The following is an 18,067-nucleotide window of genomic DNA, read 5'->3' on the forward strand; positions in this document are numbered from 1 at the left end:
GGGCATCTGCTTTGTCCGGGCAGACCACTCTCCCACGGGAAAAACTGACATCCAGAGATGGGCCCACCCCCAACAGGTGGTGGAGGAGCAAGGCTAAACCCAGGACAGGTGTTTCTCCGTAAATTCAAAGGGTGTGGCCAGTTTCCGAGATACACACAGACATCAGAACAAACACAAATCTAAAATAGATCCAATAAATGGAGGAAAGGTCAAAAACATAGCGCACATCTGCGGTCGTCAGCCGTGGATCAGGGTAAGCAAACCGTCAGCTCCCACAGAGATGCAGACAAATATACTGTGAGTCCGTCTAACCACCCACCAGGGACCTTCATAAAGGAGGATGCGTTTGCACCCCCGGAGTCGCCACACCTTCCACAGAGGGCACTCGGACACAAAGCAAGCACATACACAAGGAAAACACGTCCAGGTGCTCCTCAGAACAGGACACAAGCAGCTCAGAGCGAGAATATACTGAGACATAATGTCAACGCACGAACGAACGGAGAAAGAAAGCAATAAATAGGGAGCGAACAAGGCCATTTTAATTTTGAGCTTCCTCACGGTCAGTCACCTCAACAAGGACAAAAGATACAAACTGCTTCAAGAAACTATTTCTAGAGAAGACGGAAGCTGCACTGGATGGTACGTGGCAGGTTAGACACTGTAGATGCAAAGATCAGCAAACCTGAATGCACAGCAGCATAAACTGTCCAAAATGAAATAGAAAAAAAAAAAAAATTTTTTATAAAGATCATCATCTTGGACTTCCCTGATGGCACAGTGGATAGGAATCCACCTGTCAATACAAGGAAGATGGTTCAATCTCTGGTCCAGGATGAGTCCGTATGCCACAGAGCAGCCAAGCCCATGCACCACAGCTACTGAGCCTGCGCTCTAGAGCCCAGGAGCCACAACGACTGAGCCACGTGCCACGGCTACTGAAGCCCACAGACCTTAGGTGTGACCTGCCCCAGGAAGATCTCAAAACCCCAGTGCTCAGCCCACAGCACAGAAAAGGGGGCAGGCGTCCTGAGATGTCACCAACTGACCCCCAGCAGTCAAGTTTCAAGTCCAGGTAGTCGTCCCAGAAAAGGGCAGTGCAAGCCTGATCCAAAGAACCCTCCCTCCACCAAGGTCAGCCCAGGCAACGTCTGCCAAGGGACAGAAGGTGCAGGGTGGCCCGCAGGCAGTCCGCTCACACGCAGGGCCCCACAACCCAGCCAGCGCCTCCGCCTGCCCAGGGCCCTTCACTGGAGGTGCTGAGTGGGTTCATGCAGCCTCTTGCCATCTGCAAAGGCAGCAAGCACTCTGGTCCCAGGGGAGGAACCAGTGATGCTGAAACAATAGCCAAGACCACATCTCCACCAGAGGATCCACCAGGCATGTCTTGGCCCCAGGAGCAACTTCATCAGACGAAGGGGGTGGCTGCACTTACCGTGGCCAGCTCGTCAAACTTCCCGAAGAGCTCGTTGAGGAGTTTCACCAGCTCCTGGGCCGTGCACTGTGACGCCAAGCCCGTGAAGCCCACGATGTCTGCAAAGAGGATGCTGCAAGACAGAGAGGTACCAGCTGCCGTCTTCCATGGGCTCAGACAGACGTCACCTCCAACCACAGCCAGCCCCCTGCCTATCCCTGCCTATCCCTGCTGGATCCGGGACAAGACTGAGGTTGGGAGAAGCCGGGGGACTCCTCAGTCACAGAGGGAAGAAATGCTGGAGCCACTCAGAGTTCCTGCTGACTCCTCCCAGGACACTGTGGGGTCAGTGGTGACCCCCACATGCTCTCTATATACTCAGTGTCCCCCAGACCCAGGGAGCAGCTCAACGTCCACTAGGCCTGCTCCACTTTCTGGGGTGGCCTGGTGATGGGGTCATGGCTGGTGGCAGGTGAGCAACAGTGACACGTTTTCAAGGAATGAGCAGCCCTCACACCATCTCCCCACCCCCTCCGCCCACAACTGATGCCAGTGACTGAGCCCAGGCCCTGTCAAAGCCCCCCAGGGGTGCCGTGCTGTGGGCAGGGCTGCCCCTCGGTCAGCTACAAGGGTGAAAGCAACATCTCTCTTAGATGCTGGGCACCCATTTACTACAACACCGTGTCCACCCACAGTACACAGCCAGCAACCTGGATGCTGCAAAGACTTTAAAAGCCTTAAGTAACAAATCAACATAGAGGACCAAGGCAGGACAGAGAACTTGTAAAGCAACAGAGAGCTTCCCCTAGCCATACATTTGGAAGAGAGTGGGGCTCCTGCTGAGTCTTCCCAGCACCTTGATCCCCCACAGGTGTGAGGGATGATGGAGAGGTGACCAGGGGCCTAGCTCAGAATAAGCTGCTCACGGGAACCACAAGGCCTGATCACAGAGTTCCTGGACCAGTACCAGGTGTCACCTCCAAACCACTCACCCCAGGGGAACACCCTCACTCCTGAAGACACTGTATGGCCAACTTTTGTCACCTTCAGCCAAAAGCACCCTCGGCTATGAGACCTGGGAGGTCACTCACATGGGTACTGGAGAGGTTGACGAGACATAAACATGCATCTCCAATTTAAATGAAGAAAGTGATGTGTACAGGAATTTGTTCTTTTGACACAGTTGTGTTCATATCTTAATTCCTGACGCCAGATCTTAACTCAGGGTTGAATTTTCGACAATACCTCATGTCAGAAAGTGGGGACCCACATTAGAGGCAGAAAGTGGGAACCCACATCTCAGAGAGGCTTCTCTCTGATGATGTCCTCACCCCACCACATCAACCACGCCCTGCCCAAGTGCAGAGAGCAGCTGTGTTCACCCCAGGCCGTTATAATCCTCTAACTGCAGAAGAGCATCCCCCACTGAGCCTGTGAGGAGCTTAAGGATGCAGGCCTGACTTGCACATCCCACTGTACCAAACACAGAGCAACAGGAGATACATATCTGTGCCAGGAATGAATGAACGGGTAAAAACTGTGTCTAGGCTATAGGTGTGTCACTGATACTCAGGAGCTGAGCAACAGGACTGCAAGAGTGGGCGGAGACAAACAACAGTTTTCTCCCCTCTGTTTAGTATAGAGTTCAGGCTTCTTTACATCTCTGAGGCTCCACCGTGCTTCATCCCTCCTCTATAACTACCCATGCATTCACACGCCCTTCTCTAGCCTCTGGTTTCTCAGCCTCTGCTCATTCACTTAGTTCCATGAACACTGACTGAGCACTGCCCACCTCCACGCTTGGAAAGCCCGCAGAGTTTCCCTGCCTGTCCACCTCCACCACCCGCGGGAAACCTCACCCCTAAAGCACCCAGGTAGCGGATCTCTTACACCCTAGGCCCCTGTCCTCAGACGGCTCAGAGCAGGGAGGGACAGAGCACAGGGAAGCAATGATATGGTAAGGCTGGAATTCAGCAGGAAGGCACAACACCCACTTCAAGGACGCAGCCAGGCTGGAGCGGGGTCTGGAGCCTATCCAGGGATTTTCCAGACAACCAAGAAAGGAAGGAAGGAGGAAAGGAGGAAGGAAAAAAGGAAGAGGGGATTGATTCAGAAGTGCAAATAGTATGTGGAAACTAAGATGGGTGAGAAACCATATAGTAACTTCTCAAAAGCTGAGAGAGGCAGACTGGCTGGAACATGGACACAAGCAGTGAGCAGTGGAACACAAGTGTCCATGATGAGAGGCTCCTGAGTGTCAGCCCAGGAAAGGCTGGGGGGAGAAGCGGTGAGACTTTGGATTCTAGAAGGACTGTCCAGCTCTGCTACTTGTGGCAATGTGCTGGGACCTCAGGCAACCTACCCAACACTTTCACATGTCAGTCTTTCCATCTTTAAAATGGGAATAAGACCACAGTCCAGATGATAGGTCGTGAGGGTTAAACGGATTAACAAAGCACTTAGAATAACACCTTGCACCTAATAAGAGCTCACCAACTGCTTAGTTACAAAAATTTGTGAGTGTTACAATGCAATAAATACTTATTGAAGGATCTACGTGTCAGGCAGTGTTCTGGATGCTTGGGACTTAGCAGTGAGCAAAAAGATTCACACATCACTGCCCTCCAGAAGTTTCCATTCTAGTCAGAGGAGGTGGATGCTCACAGTATGTCTAAGGTGACAAGTGTAACTATGGAGGAACAGGAAGGAGGGAAGACGGGTGTGGAGCTCTGAGTAAGTCAGGTGACACTTGAGTCCTGAAGGGAGGAGAAGGGGAGCCGTGAAGACACCGGAGAAGGTTCCCCACCAGAGAGAACAGCAGCGGGTGCTGATGTGACTTTTGCTGGGTATAGAATTCTCATCTTCCTAGTTCAGCTTTAGAATAAGCCAAGCCACTGCCTTGTGGCCTCCATGGTTTCTGATGAGAAATCTGCTAGAAACTTTACTAAAGTGCTTCTCTCTTCCTGCTTTCAAGATTCTCTCTACGTCTTTGGCGTCTGACAGTTGGATTATAATGCATGCAGCTGTGGTTCTCTTTATCTTATTTGAGCTTCTCTGATGTAGTTAAGTGTTCTTCATCAAATTTAGGACATTTGGGGCCATTGCTGTTTTCAATTTTTCTTCCCCTTTTGCTCTTTGCTCAGACTCTCATCATGAGTGTGTTGTTACATTTGATGGTGTCCCTCAGTTCTCTGTTCATTTTTCTTCATCCTTTTCTTCATTCTGTTCTTCAGACTGGATAATTTCAAGCGACTTATCTTGAAATTCACTGACTCTTTCTTCAGTCTGCTCAAATCTGCTGTTAAGCCCCAGATGAATTTTTCATTTTATTTTTCACGTTTGAAATTTCTGTTCAGTTGTTCATTTATATAATTTTTATATTTTTATTGGTATTCTTTATTTGATGAGAAATGACTCATATTTTCTTTTAGTTTCTTAGACATGGATTGTGCTTTGAACATATCTAAAATTGCTGATTTTAAAGGTACTATCAAGTTCAATGTCTGGCCTTCCTCTGGGACAGTTTCTATTGACTGCTTTTTAAATCTATTCTTATTTAAGCCATGCATTCTTGATTTTTGCATGTTTTATATATTTTTATTGAAAACTGGGTAATATAACCTGGCAACTCTGAAAAACATATCCCCCTCAGGGTTTGTTGCTGTTACTGTTTGTTTATCCTATTGCTTCTTTAGTGACTTTTCTGAACTAATTCTATAAAGTCTGTATTCTTTGTTATGTGTTTCTACGAAAGTCTTTGCTTCATTAATTTGGCATAGTGCTCAGCTAATGACTAGACAGAAATTTTCTTAGATGTTTGGAGAAAATAAGTCTCTCAGTCTTTGACAATGGTGTGTATGTGAATGTTGGGACATGCTTTCAACACTCAGCCAGGCCATACTGGGCTTGGACATAAAAGGACTGTAGAGAGCCCAATGAGATGTCCGTATTTCGGCTATAAAAAGATGTCTCTGAATCCTGATGGAGGGCAGCCAGAAGGGCTATGGTGTAGCTGGCACTATCTGTGACAGGGAGCCTCAGCTTCCTCTCCTATCTCAGGGCTATCCTGCCTGCACCAAGCACACTGGCCCACCATAGGACACGGGCTTAGATGCTCAGTCGTGTCCAACCCTTTGCGGCCCCATGGACTGTAGCCCACCAGGCACCTCTGTCCATGGGGATTCTCCAGGCAGGAATACTGGAATGGGTTGCCATGCCCTCCTCCAGAGGATATTCCCAACCCAGGGATTGAACCCAGGTCTCCCACATTGCAGGCGGATTCTTTACCAGCTGAGCCACAAGGGAAGCCCAAGAATACTGGAGTGGGTAGCTTATCCTTTCTCCAGTGGATCTTCCCAACCCAGGAATTGAACCAGGGTCTCCTGCGTTGCAGGCAGATTCTTTACCAGCTGAGCTATCAGGGAAGCCCATCATAGGACACGGACAGAGATTTTTCAGCAGCAAAGGGGAATAGTAACTTGTCACATCTGTATTACCATTACAGGAGAGGAGAGGAAGAGAAAGGCACTTGGGTGCTCCATGCACATGCCCACCTCTACCTGCAGCCCCAGAAGACCCCTGATATCTGATGCTTTCCTTGCTGTTTGCAGATGCTCTGCCCTGGCAAGGTGTGCCCTATGGTAGTCTGGTCTTCTCAGCAGGGCATTTGGTCACTAAATCAAGTCCTTCAGTTCAGTTCAGCTCAGTCACTCAGTCGTGTCCAGCTCTTTTATGAATTGCAGCACACCAGGCCTCCCTGTCCAACACCAACTCCCGGAGTTCACCCAAACTCACGTCCATCGAGTCGGTGATGCCATCCAGCCATCTCATCCTGTCGTCCCCTTCTCCTCCTACCTCCAATCCCTCCCAGCATCAGGGTCTTTTCCAATGAGTCAGCTCTTCTCATGAGGTGGCCAAAGTATTGGAGTTTCAGCTTTAGCATCATTCCTTCCAAAGAACACCCAGGACTGATCTCCTTTAGAATGGATTGGTTGGATCTCCTTGCAGTCCCAGTAACAAAAGGTAATGTGCAAAGTGGAAAGGTCTAGGCAGACATCAGCATCAGCCAATCCTAGACTAGCTTCAGCCCTATCACTCACTGGCCAGGGAGTCCTGCACCAGCTCACTTTGCTGAAGCTCAAGTTCCTCATCCATAAAGTAGAGGTGACAGTGCTCCTAGATATCAAGGGTGTGATGATATTAAACAGAACCAAGTGGCCTTTCCTTACTGGGCTTGAACGTTGGCCTCACATATCAGGCCTTAATCCCATTCAGCTTCACTGTCTTCTGTAGGAAGACAAAACTGGTCCTTATCAAGAGACACAACAGTGGGAGTGAGTGCACTCACCAGACTGGGCTGGCAGCAGTGGGCCTTGGCTTATTTCAGACAAACAAGCACCAGCTCATGGGGACCCAACCTGCAGCACTCGACACAGACAGAAAGAGGATTTTCTTATCCTTTTGTGTCCACAGGGGCTCAGTGGGCAGGGAGGCCTGACACCAACACCCAAGAAAACCAGCAAAGACCAGAAGGAGAGAGAGTGCATGGGTCCTTCAAATCATCATTTCCTACCTGACACTTTTGTCAAGTATTACTCCTGGACAGAAAACACTGCTATTCTAAGTACCTTTAAAGGCAATGCATGATTTAATATAATAAATTACATTTTAACAGAATCTTTAAAAACAAATTAGCAAACTTTAGAGTGTCCAGGGAAAGTTGGTTCATTCCAAGGGCTCGGTTTCCTCACCTATACAATGGGAATAACCATCTCTACCTCCCGGGGCTGCCATGAGATGAACAGAGTAAAGGGAACACCTACCCCAGAGCCCAGCACGAACTAGAACAATGCTCAGTTATTAACCTGCTACAGGCAAATTCCCAGTCCAACAGCCACTGCCCAAGTCTGGCTAAGGGACAGAGTGCCCATGCTCTCCAGCCAATACAGGAAACAGAAGGTGAAGAAATGAGAAACAGCAATTGTGAAATGCATCACCCAAGAAGCCCACCCACACCCCTCGTGGGAACTGCTTCCCTGCTGGGCAAGTGCTCACCTGGGCTCCTGACCCACACCTGCTCCCTCCTTCCCTCAAATTAGGGTCCTCTGCTCACCTCTGCCATCACCGCTTCCTCCTCCATCACCTCCACCTTCACCATCACCTCCCACTTCTACCACTCCCTGCACCATCACTTCCACCTCCACCATCGTCACCCACCTCTGCCACTACCTCCTCCTCCTGCTCCACCATCTCCCACCTCCACCATCACTTCCACCTCCACCATCGTCACCCACCTCTGCCATTACCTCCTCCTCCTGCTCCACCATCTCCCACCTCCACCATCACTTCCCACCTGCCCGATCACCCCTCCCACACCTCCATCACCTCCCACCTCAGCTCCCCAGGCCCATCACAGGGCCAAACAAGCGCCAGCTCTACCTCACATTGTCATGCCGCTGGATGTAAATCTTGTGGAAAATCCTCTCAGGGGGCTTCAGGAAGTCCTCCTTCATCTCCATGGCAACATTCCGAGGCAGGAGGCTCATGAGCAGCCGCTCCTGGACAGAAGAGACAGGCTCGTGTGACACAGCAGCTCCTCCCTGTGATTCCTGGACATGCCCAATCCAGTGACCTGGGTGCCAAGGAGCTGCCCTCCACGAGGGGCCCCAGAGCCTCCTCACACACAGCCAGCACATGGTTCAGGCCCACGGACCCTGCCCAGCCCCAGAGCCTCGGTGGGTTGTGCCCAGGCCTGGACTGTCACCACACAGGTAACTCGTTCCCAGAGCACTGGGCGAGCTTGCTGGGGCAAGCTCACCGTGTGCCCCAGCTCCAGCGAGTGGGGGTCACAGGCAGGAGACACCGCTGCCTCCAACAAGGCCAGTCCAGCCTCACTCCCCACACCACCACCCAACACAGCCTCAAGAGGGACCTCAAGGTGGGCTGCCCATGCCCATCGACAGACAGGAGCCCATGTTCCACAGAGATAAGTGACTTTGGATACAATGTGGCATCTTCTCCTGGTCTTGTCTTCTGATTACTCCCAGACCTGCAGGAGTCAAAGGTTCTCCTCCCCCAAGAGTATGGACCGAATGCCTAGGCTTATCCACAGGAGCCATGCTGCCCCTGGGGGCTCTGTCACCCGTTCTGGACCTTGGTTTCCTCCTCCAGTCCCCGCCCCTCCTCCTCATAATGGATCCTTCCCTGGCCTCAACCCCACCGGTCACACCGTGTCTGAGAAACCATGTTCTAGAAACCTGGGGTGAGACCCCCAGTCCTCCCTTAGTCCCTTTCAGAGCCCCTCCCCAACCACACACACTCTGCTTTGGAAAGAAAATAAAAGTGCAGAATTTAGATCCTGCCTGCAATCGTCCTACTTACAAGGGTGAACGTGGGGCAGGGAGGGGGCAGTAGTCCCCCCTCACTCTCTCTCCAGTGGCACCCCTCAACCCAGCTGGGCCCACAGCCCCTGGGCCCTCAGTCTGGCCAACAGAGGAGGCTCAGAAGGGGCCACGTGGATTTCTGGCATCTCCCACTTAGACCACGTAGCCGGGTGCAGTCCCCAGGTCCTGAGACCCTCGTAGACCCCAGGTCTATCCTGCAGTCTGAGACCACATCCCTGCCTGGGAGCAGCCGCTCCCCCACGTGACACCCTCTGGAGGGCAATCAGAGCAGCCGCAGTGGCAACAGTCACCAACCCTGAAAGCACCCCCACCTCCAGGAAATGGCCTCCGGGGCCTGGGGTAGAGGTGTCAGGGCTTCACCCCCTTGACTCCAGATCACAGTTGCTTTAAATGGGAGAATGTATCTGATGCACAGGAAGAGTCTCCCCAGGTGACGCACCCCCACATACACTTCTGAGGATGGAGGCCAGGCCCAGCCCTGCCTGGCACCAGGTAGAGCTGAGTATGTGCACCCAGGCGAACCAGGCCTGGTCTATGTGGGGTGGGGGGACCCACTGTGGCCCCCACATGGCTCCAGGCTGGACAGACCCCCACACTTAGGAAGAACATCGCAAGAGCCCAGCAGTCCCCGACATTTTGTGACCAGCCACATGGTGAGAGGCCCCTCTGAGACAGAAGTGAGGGCAGCCTCACTTCTGTGAGGACAGAAAGTCCCAGTGCCCAGGGCGTGGGAGCTGGTGTGTGACCTGAGTGTAGACAGGACCTGATCAGCCCTTCCTTAGCAGTGGGGCCTCTGGGGACGAGCCCAAGCACCACCCATGGACAGGAGCCTCTGCAGGTGAGCCCACTGTCCCAGAGAGTACTTGCCAGGGGGCTCACTCGGGCCACCATCAAAGGACCACCTGGAAGCTTCCAGAGATTGCCACTGCCCTGAGGTGTAAGGTGGGAAAACAGAAGCAGCTGGACAACAAGGCAGGCCACCCTGGAAGGGCCCTGGGTACACGCAGAGCCCTCTCTGCCGCCCCAGCATCAGGGGAGTTGACAAGTGCAGGCCCCTCAGGCCACCTGCCAGTCTAGGGGCTCAGGGTGCACCCCAGAGCCCCATGCAAGGAGGTCTCAGGGAGGAGAGTCCCAGGGCCTGCAGGACAGCTGCCTGGCCTCCCATCCCGGCTCTGCCTCCTCCGGGGCCATTAGTTAAGCTCTGTCTCAATCCCACCCTGTCTATCAAGCTGATAACCACACCAACCACCTCAGCAGGGTGTTCTGAGAAAGGGACGAACACCTCAGGCCCCCACTGACCCTCAGGAGTCCCTATCTTGTATCACACCTCCCAGCACCTCCGATGACAGCCCTTCACGGCTTCGCTCTGTCTCCTGCGTCTTTTAAATCTGTCACCTACTCTTGGAAAAGCACTCGGGTGTCACCCAAGTCAAATCAAGCAAGGGAAACTGCCCCCCCCCCCCCCGGCCCGGTGCCCGCCTCACACCTTCCTTCACCGTCTCACAGCCCCAGAACTGACCGCTCTCCCTGAGTGAGCTGCCGCCTCCCCCTCGGGGGTCCTGCTGAGGAGAGCCCTCCCCTCTCTCGGTCTCTCCATCACCTCAGCTGTCCTGCATGACTTGGAGTTAGAACAAGGAAACCGAGGCAGCCACCAGGAGGGAAGGACTGAAAAGCAGAGGCACGCAGACTAGCCTGGGACTTCAGGAGGAAATCGGGGGGCCGGTATGGAGGGTTAGGCCAGGTGCTTCTGCAGCCCAGGGCGCACACCCAGCGCAGCGTGGGGTGCCGAGACAGACGGCTGGGTTGGCACTGTCCCAGGATCCCTTCTCCACCACTAGCACCACAATCTAGCCCTCACTCTCATCAGGGGGCTTGAAAACCTGGAATGAAAGCTGTATTGTCCAGCCTCCTCTTCAACTAGAGGTGGCCAAGGAGACAGGAGCTGAAGGATCAAGTGGAAATTTCTGGAATATTCCCTAAAGACAGTTTTTTCTTCTTCCCTCCTCCTGTTGCTGGGGATACAGTCATGATGGCTGGATCTGTACCGACCATCTTAGTTCAGGAGGATGAAAGCTACACACTAGCAATGGCAGACCTTTTAACTAGATGGAGATTGGGTTGTGAGGATTGCATGGATCAGATCTGCGTCGCGGGCCATAAAGTGCCGGCCCTGGCATACATATGTAAGAGAAAAAGAGTTATCTCACTTGCATAAGCCACTGTCATGTGAAGTTCCTAACAGCAGGCTATCTTTCCAACCAAGGGCTCAGCATTAACTCCATCCACAAGATTAGTGATAGTGCCTGAAGCCAACACACATTAATAATCAAGACTTGAAAGTACACAACCTCACCCACAGGGAGCAAAGCAGCCAGCCATCTGAAAAGATCAAGCGCCCATCCCTGATTAAAAACAAAAAGCAGCAAACAACTTAGCCGGCTGACATCATAAAGATAATACCTGAAATCCACATCCAATTCCAAACCCAGCCCTAAAGCCTCAGGCAGCAATAAACATTACATTAGAAGCAGACAGCTACATGATGAGTTCTAACTAGCGAAATAAGATACAAAGCCAGAAATCAAAGGGACAAATTTACAAATATGAATCGTACAAAACATCCTAGCATCCTATGAAGGCTATATAAAAACCTCAATGTTTATCTTGATTATCAAAATGTGACTTAATACGTTAACCTTAATAAACATTAGATATTTAAACAACAATTATGAAGACTCTGTTTCTGAAAAGATGGAAAAGCACTTTTCCCTATTCCCCCACTAAGTGAAGTGAAAGTGAAGTCGCTCAGTCGTGTCCAACTCTTAGCGACCCCATGGACTGCAGCCCACCAGGCTCCTCCATCCATGGGATTTTCCAGGCAAGAGTACTGGAGTGGGGTGCCATTGCCTTCTCCTATTCCCCCACTAAGTACACCAAAAGTCCTGGACGTTACTTATAAAACGGTCATCTGAAGGCTCTGAAAGGCAGAGGGAGGGAGGCAGAAACCTCTGTGCGAGGGATGGCCTGCAGGTGAGGGCCTGGACTTTCTTTTTGCCTTACATACCCCAGACTGGGTGCTGGAAACTGGGTGGCCCAGAAATGTCAACAGGCACAGCACTAAGTGCCAACAAATTTGACCCTCTCTGACTAAAAGATCAGGACAGGGGTAGCCTCATGAGATGGAAATTGCTATACAATATTGGTCCCACTCCAGGCAAACCACTCCAAAAAATCAACAAAACTCTATCGTCCCCAGGCTGGGGTGCCAGAGAAGCCATGTGGGGAACTCTGCCTTTGCTAGCCACCAGCTGGTAACACCCAGTGCCCCCCACCAACCCTGCTCCACTGCATCCGCAGAGCCAAGGGCTTTTCTGCTCCTCCCTCCAAGTCAGAAGCCAGAGCTCTCTCCTGCACAGCAGTAAGGAGGTACCCCACCACCATAAGTCCCAACAGAGGCTCAGTGTGGAACCTCGACTTGTACCTCAACAAGGAAGTATTGAGGTGGTGGTCTCTACTTTCCCCTACCAAGCGAAGTCATAGAAAGCTAGCTAAAAGAAAAAGTTCAAATAAGACACAGAGTCTCACACACAATACCCCAGTTGTCCAGGTTCCAATCAGAAATCACTCATCATACAAAGAACCAAAACAATCTCAACAAATGAACAAAGGTTATCAACAGACTCCAACACCAAATGACAATAATCAGAATAGCTAACAGGATTTTAAAGCCATTATCCTAAGAATGATTCAATGAACAACTGCAAATATGCTTGTAAAAGTGAAAAAACACAAACTCTCAGCAAAGAACTAAAAGATACAAAAAGAGAATCAAATGGAAATTTTAAAACTTAAAAAAAAAAAAAAACCTGAAATAAAAAGCTCAACAAATGGGAACATCAATTCGAATGGAGGGGACCAAGGAAGGTTTAGTGAACTTGAAAATGGAACAGTAGAAATTGATCAAACTGAAAAAGAGAAAATAGACTGGAAAAATAACAGAAGAGTAGAAACAACCCAGACATCCATCAGTAGATGAATGGATTATCAGTGCGGTCCACCCACACAGTAGAATCCTATTCAGCCAAACAAGGCGTGGAGCACTGACCAGTGCTACGACACAGACACACCTTGAGAACAAGATGCAAAGTGAAAGAAGCCAGACACAAAAGGCCACGCACTGTATGATTCCATTTATAAGAACCTTCCTGAGTAGGAAAAACCACAGAGACAGAACGCAGATTAACAGCGTCTAGAATAAGGCGTGACCCCTCACGGGTACAGCTTTCTTTTTGGGGTGATTGAAAATTTTCAAAAAACAGATTATTATAATGGTTACACACCCAAAATATCGGAAATGTCATTTAGTTGTTTTGAACTTTAAATTGAACTTAATAGTATGTAAACTATAGATCAATAGGTTCTTTTTAATTCAAAATAAATAACCACTATGGTGGTTTCTAAAGGTGCTGTGAATGAGACAGATCTGTTTAAAACTCCATCCTATATCACTTAAAAAGAAATTTGCTTTCTCTTGGTAAATTTTTTCACACAATAGGAAATCAAAATTGTCAAAGTTTTATTCATCTTGTTGGAATGACAAACTGAGTATACACTTTGCAAACAACTGTATGCAATTTTGAAATTATGACCTAATAACGGCATTTGAGGCATGTCAGGGACTTTGGAGTGGTGGCCGCTGCAGTCAGGGCAAGGACACTGATCTCAGGGGTCGGACCTTGCAAGCCCAGGCTTCTGGGCTGGGCTGCAGGGAGCAGTAAGGAGGAGGCCCCAAGGAGCGAAGGGGTGACCTTCAGAGGCCTCTCACTCCCTTCCCTATGCTCCCCAGCTCTGACAGGCTCAGACCTCAGGGTTAGACCCCAGTGGGGAGCTGTGATTACGAGGCCCCCAAGCAGTCTCTGTCCACTCCCTACCCTCCCTCAGTGAAGCAGGTTGTCCAGCTCTCTGCAAGATGAAGGAAGACAGAGCTGCAGTTTACCAACCTGCCTGCCCTGACTGGAATACCTGCGTGCCCCACCCCCCCCCCATTTTCTGAGTGAAAGCCACCTACTGCTCCCCATTTCCCAGCCTCTACCTGGCAAACTCCTACATAACTTTCAAAGCCCCAATCAAATATTTCTGTATTTCTTCCAATGCACACCCCACCTCCTGCCGCCGTGTAGCATGCTTCTCAGAAACCCCATCCTCCAGTTGGGCCTCCCCACAGGAGCCAACTGCTGCTGTCTCCCATGCAGTCCCACATTTGGCTGAGACCAGGTTCCCTCCATCCCAGGGTCCCTGGAGCCATAGGCCAAGCATTCAGATGTGTTGGGTCAAGGATGACCACCCCCCGCAGGAATTCCAGCTGGGCCTCTCCCAACCCACTTGGCACCAAGAGGCAAAGGGCCTCAGGGCAGATACCAGTCATGAATGCAGGACTAGGGGGGCAGAAGCTGCTCCCCTGTGCGTCTGTCTGACCTGCATTTCTGAGATTCTGGAATTCTGGCTCCGTCCTCCAAAATCATGAGCAAGGTTACCCTGCACTCTCACAAGGAGTTTCTGTCCTATGGATGATCAGCTTGGAACAACGTTTTCCTCAGAAGTTTCTATGACTCAGCTGTAGAACCACTAGGGTCTGGTGATGACTTTGGGGCAAGCTTTTCATTACTGAGTCAGTCGTTTTAATGATCATAGGATGTTTTAGGCTTTCTTTTTCTTCTAGAATCAATTTTAGTAACTAACACCTTTCTGGGAATTTGTCCACTTTGTTTAAGTTTTCAAATATTCTGGCAAAAAAAAAAAAAAAAACTTAAAAACCTCTAAGTACTTCCCTCTTATCTATTTTTAACCCAGCTTTATCTCTGTGGTGTGTGTATTCCCGTCCCTAATCATCTTGTGTCCACTCTTTCTTCTTAGTCAGTCTCTCTAAGGCTTTTCTGTTTCAAAGAACCAACTTTTGTCTGAAACTGAAAGAGACCTATTAAAAAGACTCTTTCACAGCCCTTTGGAATATTTTAACCCAAAACCTCTGTGTGAGCCTTTTCAATGGCTGAGGAGATGTGGGCTATAAAGGGAGAAAGTGGGCCACGGCTGGTTTGGGGGGATTCTGGGCTGTGGCCTCTGCTGTCCTCACTGAGTCACCAGCTACTTTGTGACTCGCCTTATTATCCTTCCCACATCATTTAAATTCTTCAAGCCAGCCCCAGTTCTCAGATTTATAAAACAGAACAAAGTTCTTACATGCTCAACTATGGACACTGAGGCCTAAAATTAAAGATCTAAGAACCTAGAGGAAAGAACCCTTTCAGATCAAGCTCATTCATCTGTTCTGCCAAGACCCTGCGGGACAGAACAGAGTTGGGCAACTCTGTGTAGGGGCCACTGTCTGTTCTGATTGGGGGTGGGGGTCACTTCAGCAGCATATACAAGTCTCTCTTATAGGAGTCAGCCTCAGGGACACTGACAACTCAGGTAGCTATTTCAAAGCATAGCAGAGAACCTTCCAGAACGAGAGTGTGCCCAGTGAAGCAGACGGGCCCCCTGCCCATCCTCTCCAGCCCCTCTGCTCCTGCGGGCTGCACTGAGGAGGACTGACCACTTCAAACATTCCCACTGGTAAAAACGTCGGAGGAGGCCTTGCTCTGGGAGACTCGTCTGGGGAGACCATGCCTGCCCCCACGTGCAGGGAGAAGGGCAGGAGATAAATACAAACTCAGATTTTGTAGACAAAGCAGATGGATTTTCTTTCTAAACAGCAACCACAGGGCTAATTAGTTCTAAACAATGTAGGAGGAGAGGGGATGTTCCTGATTACTGGAGCAATTATCACCTTCTTCTCAGGGTTGCCTTAAAAATCAGTGATTACAGGTATGGAATGCCCATGGGTCCTTCCTGGTTGAGAGCAGGTGAGTGGTGAGAGCTCACAGTGGCATCCTTCCCTCTGACAGTCAGAGGCTCTCCCCAAGGGTTGTGATGAAGTGCACCCTAAAACCTGCACAACTAAATCACTTTGCTGAAACTGTTATAACACAATATTGTAAACCAATATGTGCACTTAAGTCACTCAGTCGTGTCCGACTCTTTGCGACCCTATGGACTGTAGCCTGCCAGGTTCCTGTGTCCACAGAATTCTCCAGGCAAGAATACTGCAGTGGGTTGCCATTTCCTTCGCCAGTGGATCTTCCTAGACCAGGGATCGAACCCATGTCTCCTGAATTAACAGGAGATTCTTTATCACTGAGCCACCAGGGAAGCCCCTATAAACCAACTACACTTCAATAAAAAGTAACCGATCAACATGGGCAAGAACAATGTTGGTGGCAGATTTGTGCAGAGTGGGTACATCCCAGGGAGAAGACATCTGCTGGGGCTCAGCAGAAACATCTGCTTCAAGCCATGAAGCACAACCTTCTCCTGCCTGTCTCTCAAAGACTCCAACTGCGATACCTCCAGGAGGACACTCACCCTGGAAGAGAGGAAAGAACAACCCACCAACTTCTAGAGTATCTGCCCCCCAGCTGCCTCCAAGTCCTGCCTCCACACCGACCCCCACAAACCTGCATCTGACCAACTGTCTGGCCTGCTCGAACACATCAGAGGCCCCACGTCACATGCACATGGTCACATGTTCATGCACGTCCTTCCACAGAGTACAAAGCCCAGCCTCCCTCTCCAGCTCGGCCTCTGCGCTCAAGCTCCTCCCCAACTCGGCTTCATTCAAGGACCCCACTCCCATCCCTCCAGCCCCAGCGCAGTGTCACCCCACCTCCTGCAGAGGCTGATAGGGGCATACCTGCTGTCACACAGGGGTCACTCTGGAGCCAGATACCCCAGTGACCCCTCCAGAACTGGGGTGCACCCCCAGCATCGCCTCCACAAAACTGGCTGCACCCACCAATGTCCCCCCACATCACCCTGGGTGCCGCCTGATGGGGTCAGGGCCTGGAGAAGACTCTAGAAGCAGCTATGGAACTGGACTGCTCTACAACTTGAGCTGAGACATGAAAACACAGACAGATGACAAGCCCATATGGCTGGGGCACCCCTCACCTGCAACTCAGGGGGCTGCCGTTTTCACACTGACACAGAGGCATGAGTTGGGCAGAGGTGGCTGGCCACCTGCAGGCTCCCCTGGCTCCCCTGCCCAGGTGGTCCCAGGCAGGCTTTGATGTATCAAGTGCCTACGGGTGCTTGAGAGCCCCGAAGGGGTGCCTGAGCCCCATGTGAGCTCGAGGGTTTCCCTTCTGCCACCCAAAGAGACAAGGCTCCCTGAGCTAAAAACAGTCAGGCAAACCAGAGGCAGGAGTAACCTGAGTGCCGGGTACAAGGCTGCCCAGGGAGACAGCTGTCCTGTGATACCACCCGCCGGTTCCAATCGGAAACACAGAACGAGTCAGGATGCTGCCTCGCCTCCTCGCAGGACCAGCCAGGGGAACTCATGGGGATGACCCATCCTCACTCACTTCCACATTCCGTGCGCTCAGCTCCGCAGCAATAGATGAAACCACCGGAGGATGACTGATACGTTGGAAAACATGAAAGACTGAGTTTTTACACAAAGTAAAGCAGAGCTAGAGGAACAGGCTTGGGCAACACGGGATCCCTTCAGATGAAGCGCCAGCCTTTCTCTAGTGAGAGGCTCGTTCAAACCCACAGGAAAGTCAGAGCATGAGCAGGCAAAGGATTAGAACATGCACTCCACACAGAATTACAAATGGGGAGCACACATGGAGAAGTGGCCACGGCATTAGTAGCCAGCATCTGAATAAATGGGAGGAACCGCGTTCTAACAGGAAGCGGGGAAATGCGGGAGGGAGGGAAAAAGTGCGTCACAAGCCACAGTGGGAATACACACCAGAACCCCGATTGCTGGGCCCACCCCAGCTTTCCCACCCATGGGACTGGGCAGGCCTGAGAATCTGTATTTCTGACGGCTCCCTGCGAGGCTGGCTCTGTTGGCCCCAGGACCCTACTCAACCACTGCTCCCCAGAGCCCAGTGTAACTAATTATTACTTATAAAGATAAAATGAAGCACAACATGTTTTGGAAAATGCCCAGGACCCAGGGAGAGAAATAACATCCTATTTGCACTCTTGAGGATATAACCAAAGATATTTCAAGTTTATATGAATAAAGATGCTTATAAAAAAGAAACATTTTTTAAAACATAGTATCTAAATGTCAGATGCCAGACATGCACACAGGAAGCAGCAGCTGTTTTCCATTACCTTTAGAGCACCGGCTGGATACACC

At 50.7% G+C, this 18,067-nt stretch overlaps 1 protein-coding gene across 1 annotated transcript in view; it reads right to left on the bottom strand.

Moving 5' to 3' along the window:
- Nucleotides 1-18,067, bottom strand: part of ADCY1 (adenylate cyclase 1) — a 106,450-nt gene that overhangs the window by 70,882 nt on the left and 17,501 nt on the right. Inside the window, exons 3-4 of the mRNA XM_069586836.1 lie at nt 7,853-7,971; nt 1,436-1,547 (exon numbers count right to left, since the gene is read on the bottom strand). Coding sequence (XP_069442937.1) covers nt 1,436-1,547; nt 7,853-7,971 — 231 coding nt within the window. The remainder of the gene's footprint in view (nt 1-1,435; nt 1,548-7,852; nt 7,972-18,067) is intronic.

Source organism: Ovis canadensis, chromosome 4, assembly GCF_042477335.2.
Source record: "Ovis canadensis isolate MfBH-ARS-UI-01 breed Bighorn chromosome 4, ARS-UI_OviCan_v2, whole genome shotgun sequence".
NCBI lineage: Eukaryota > Metazoa > Chordata > Mammalia > Artiodactyla > Bovidae > Ovis > Ovis canadensis.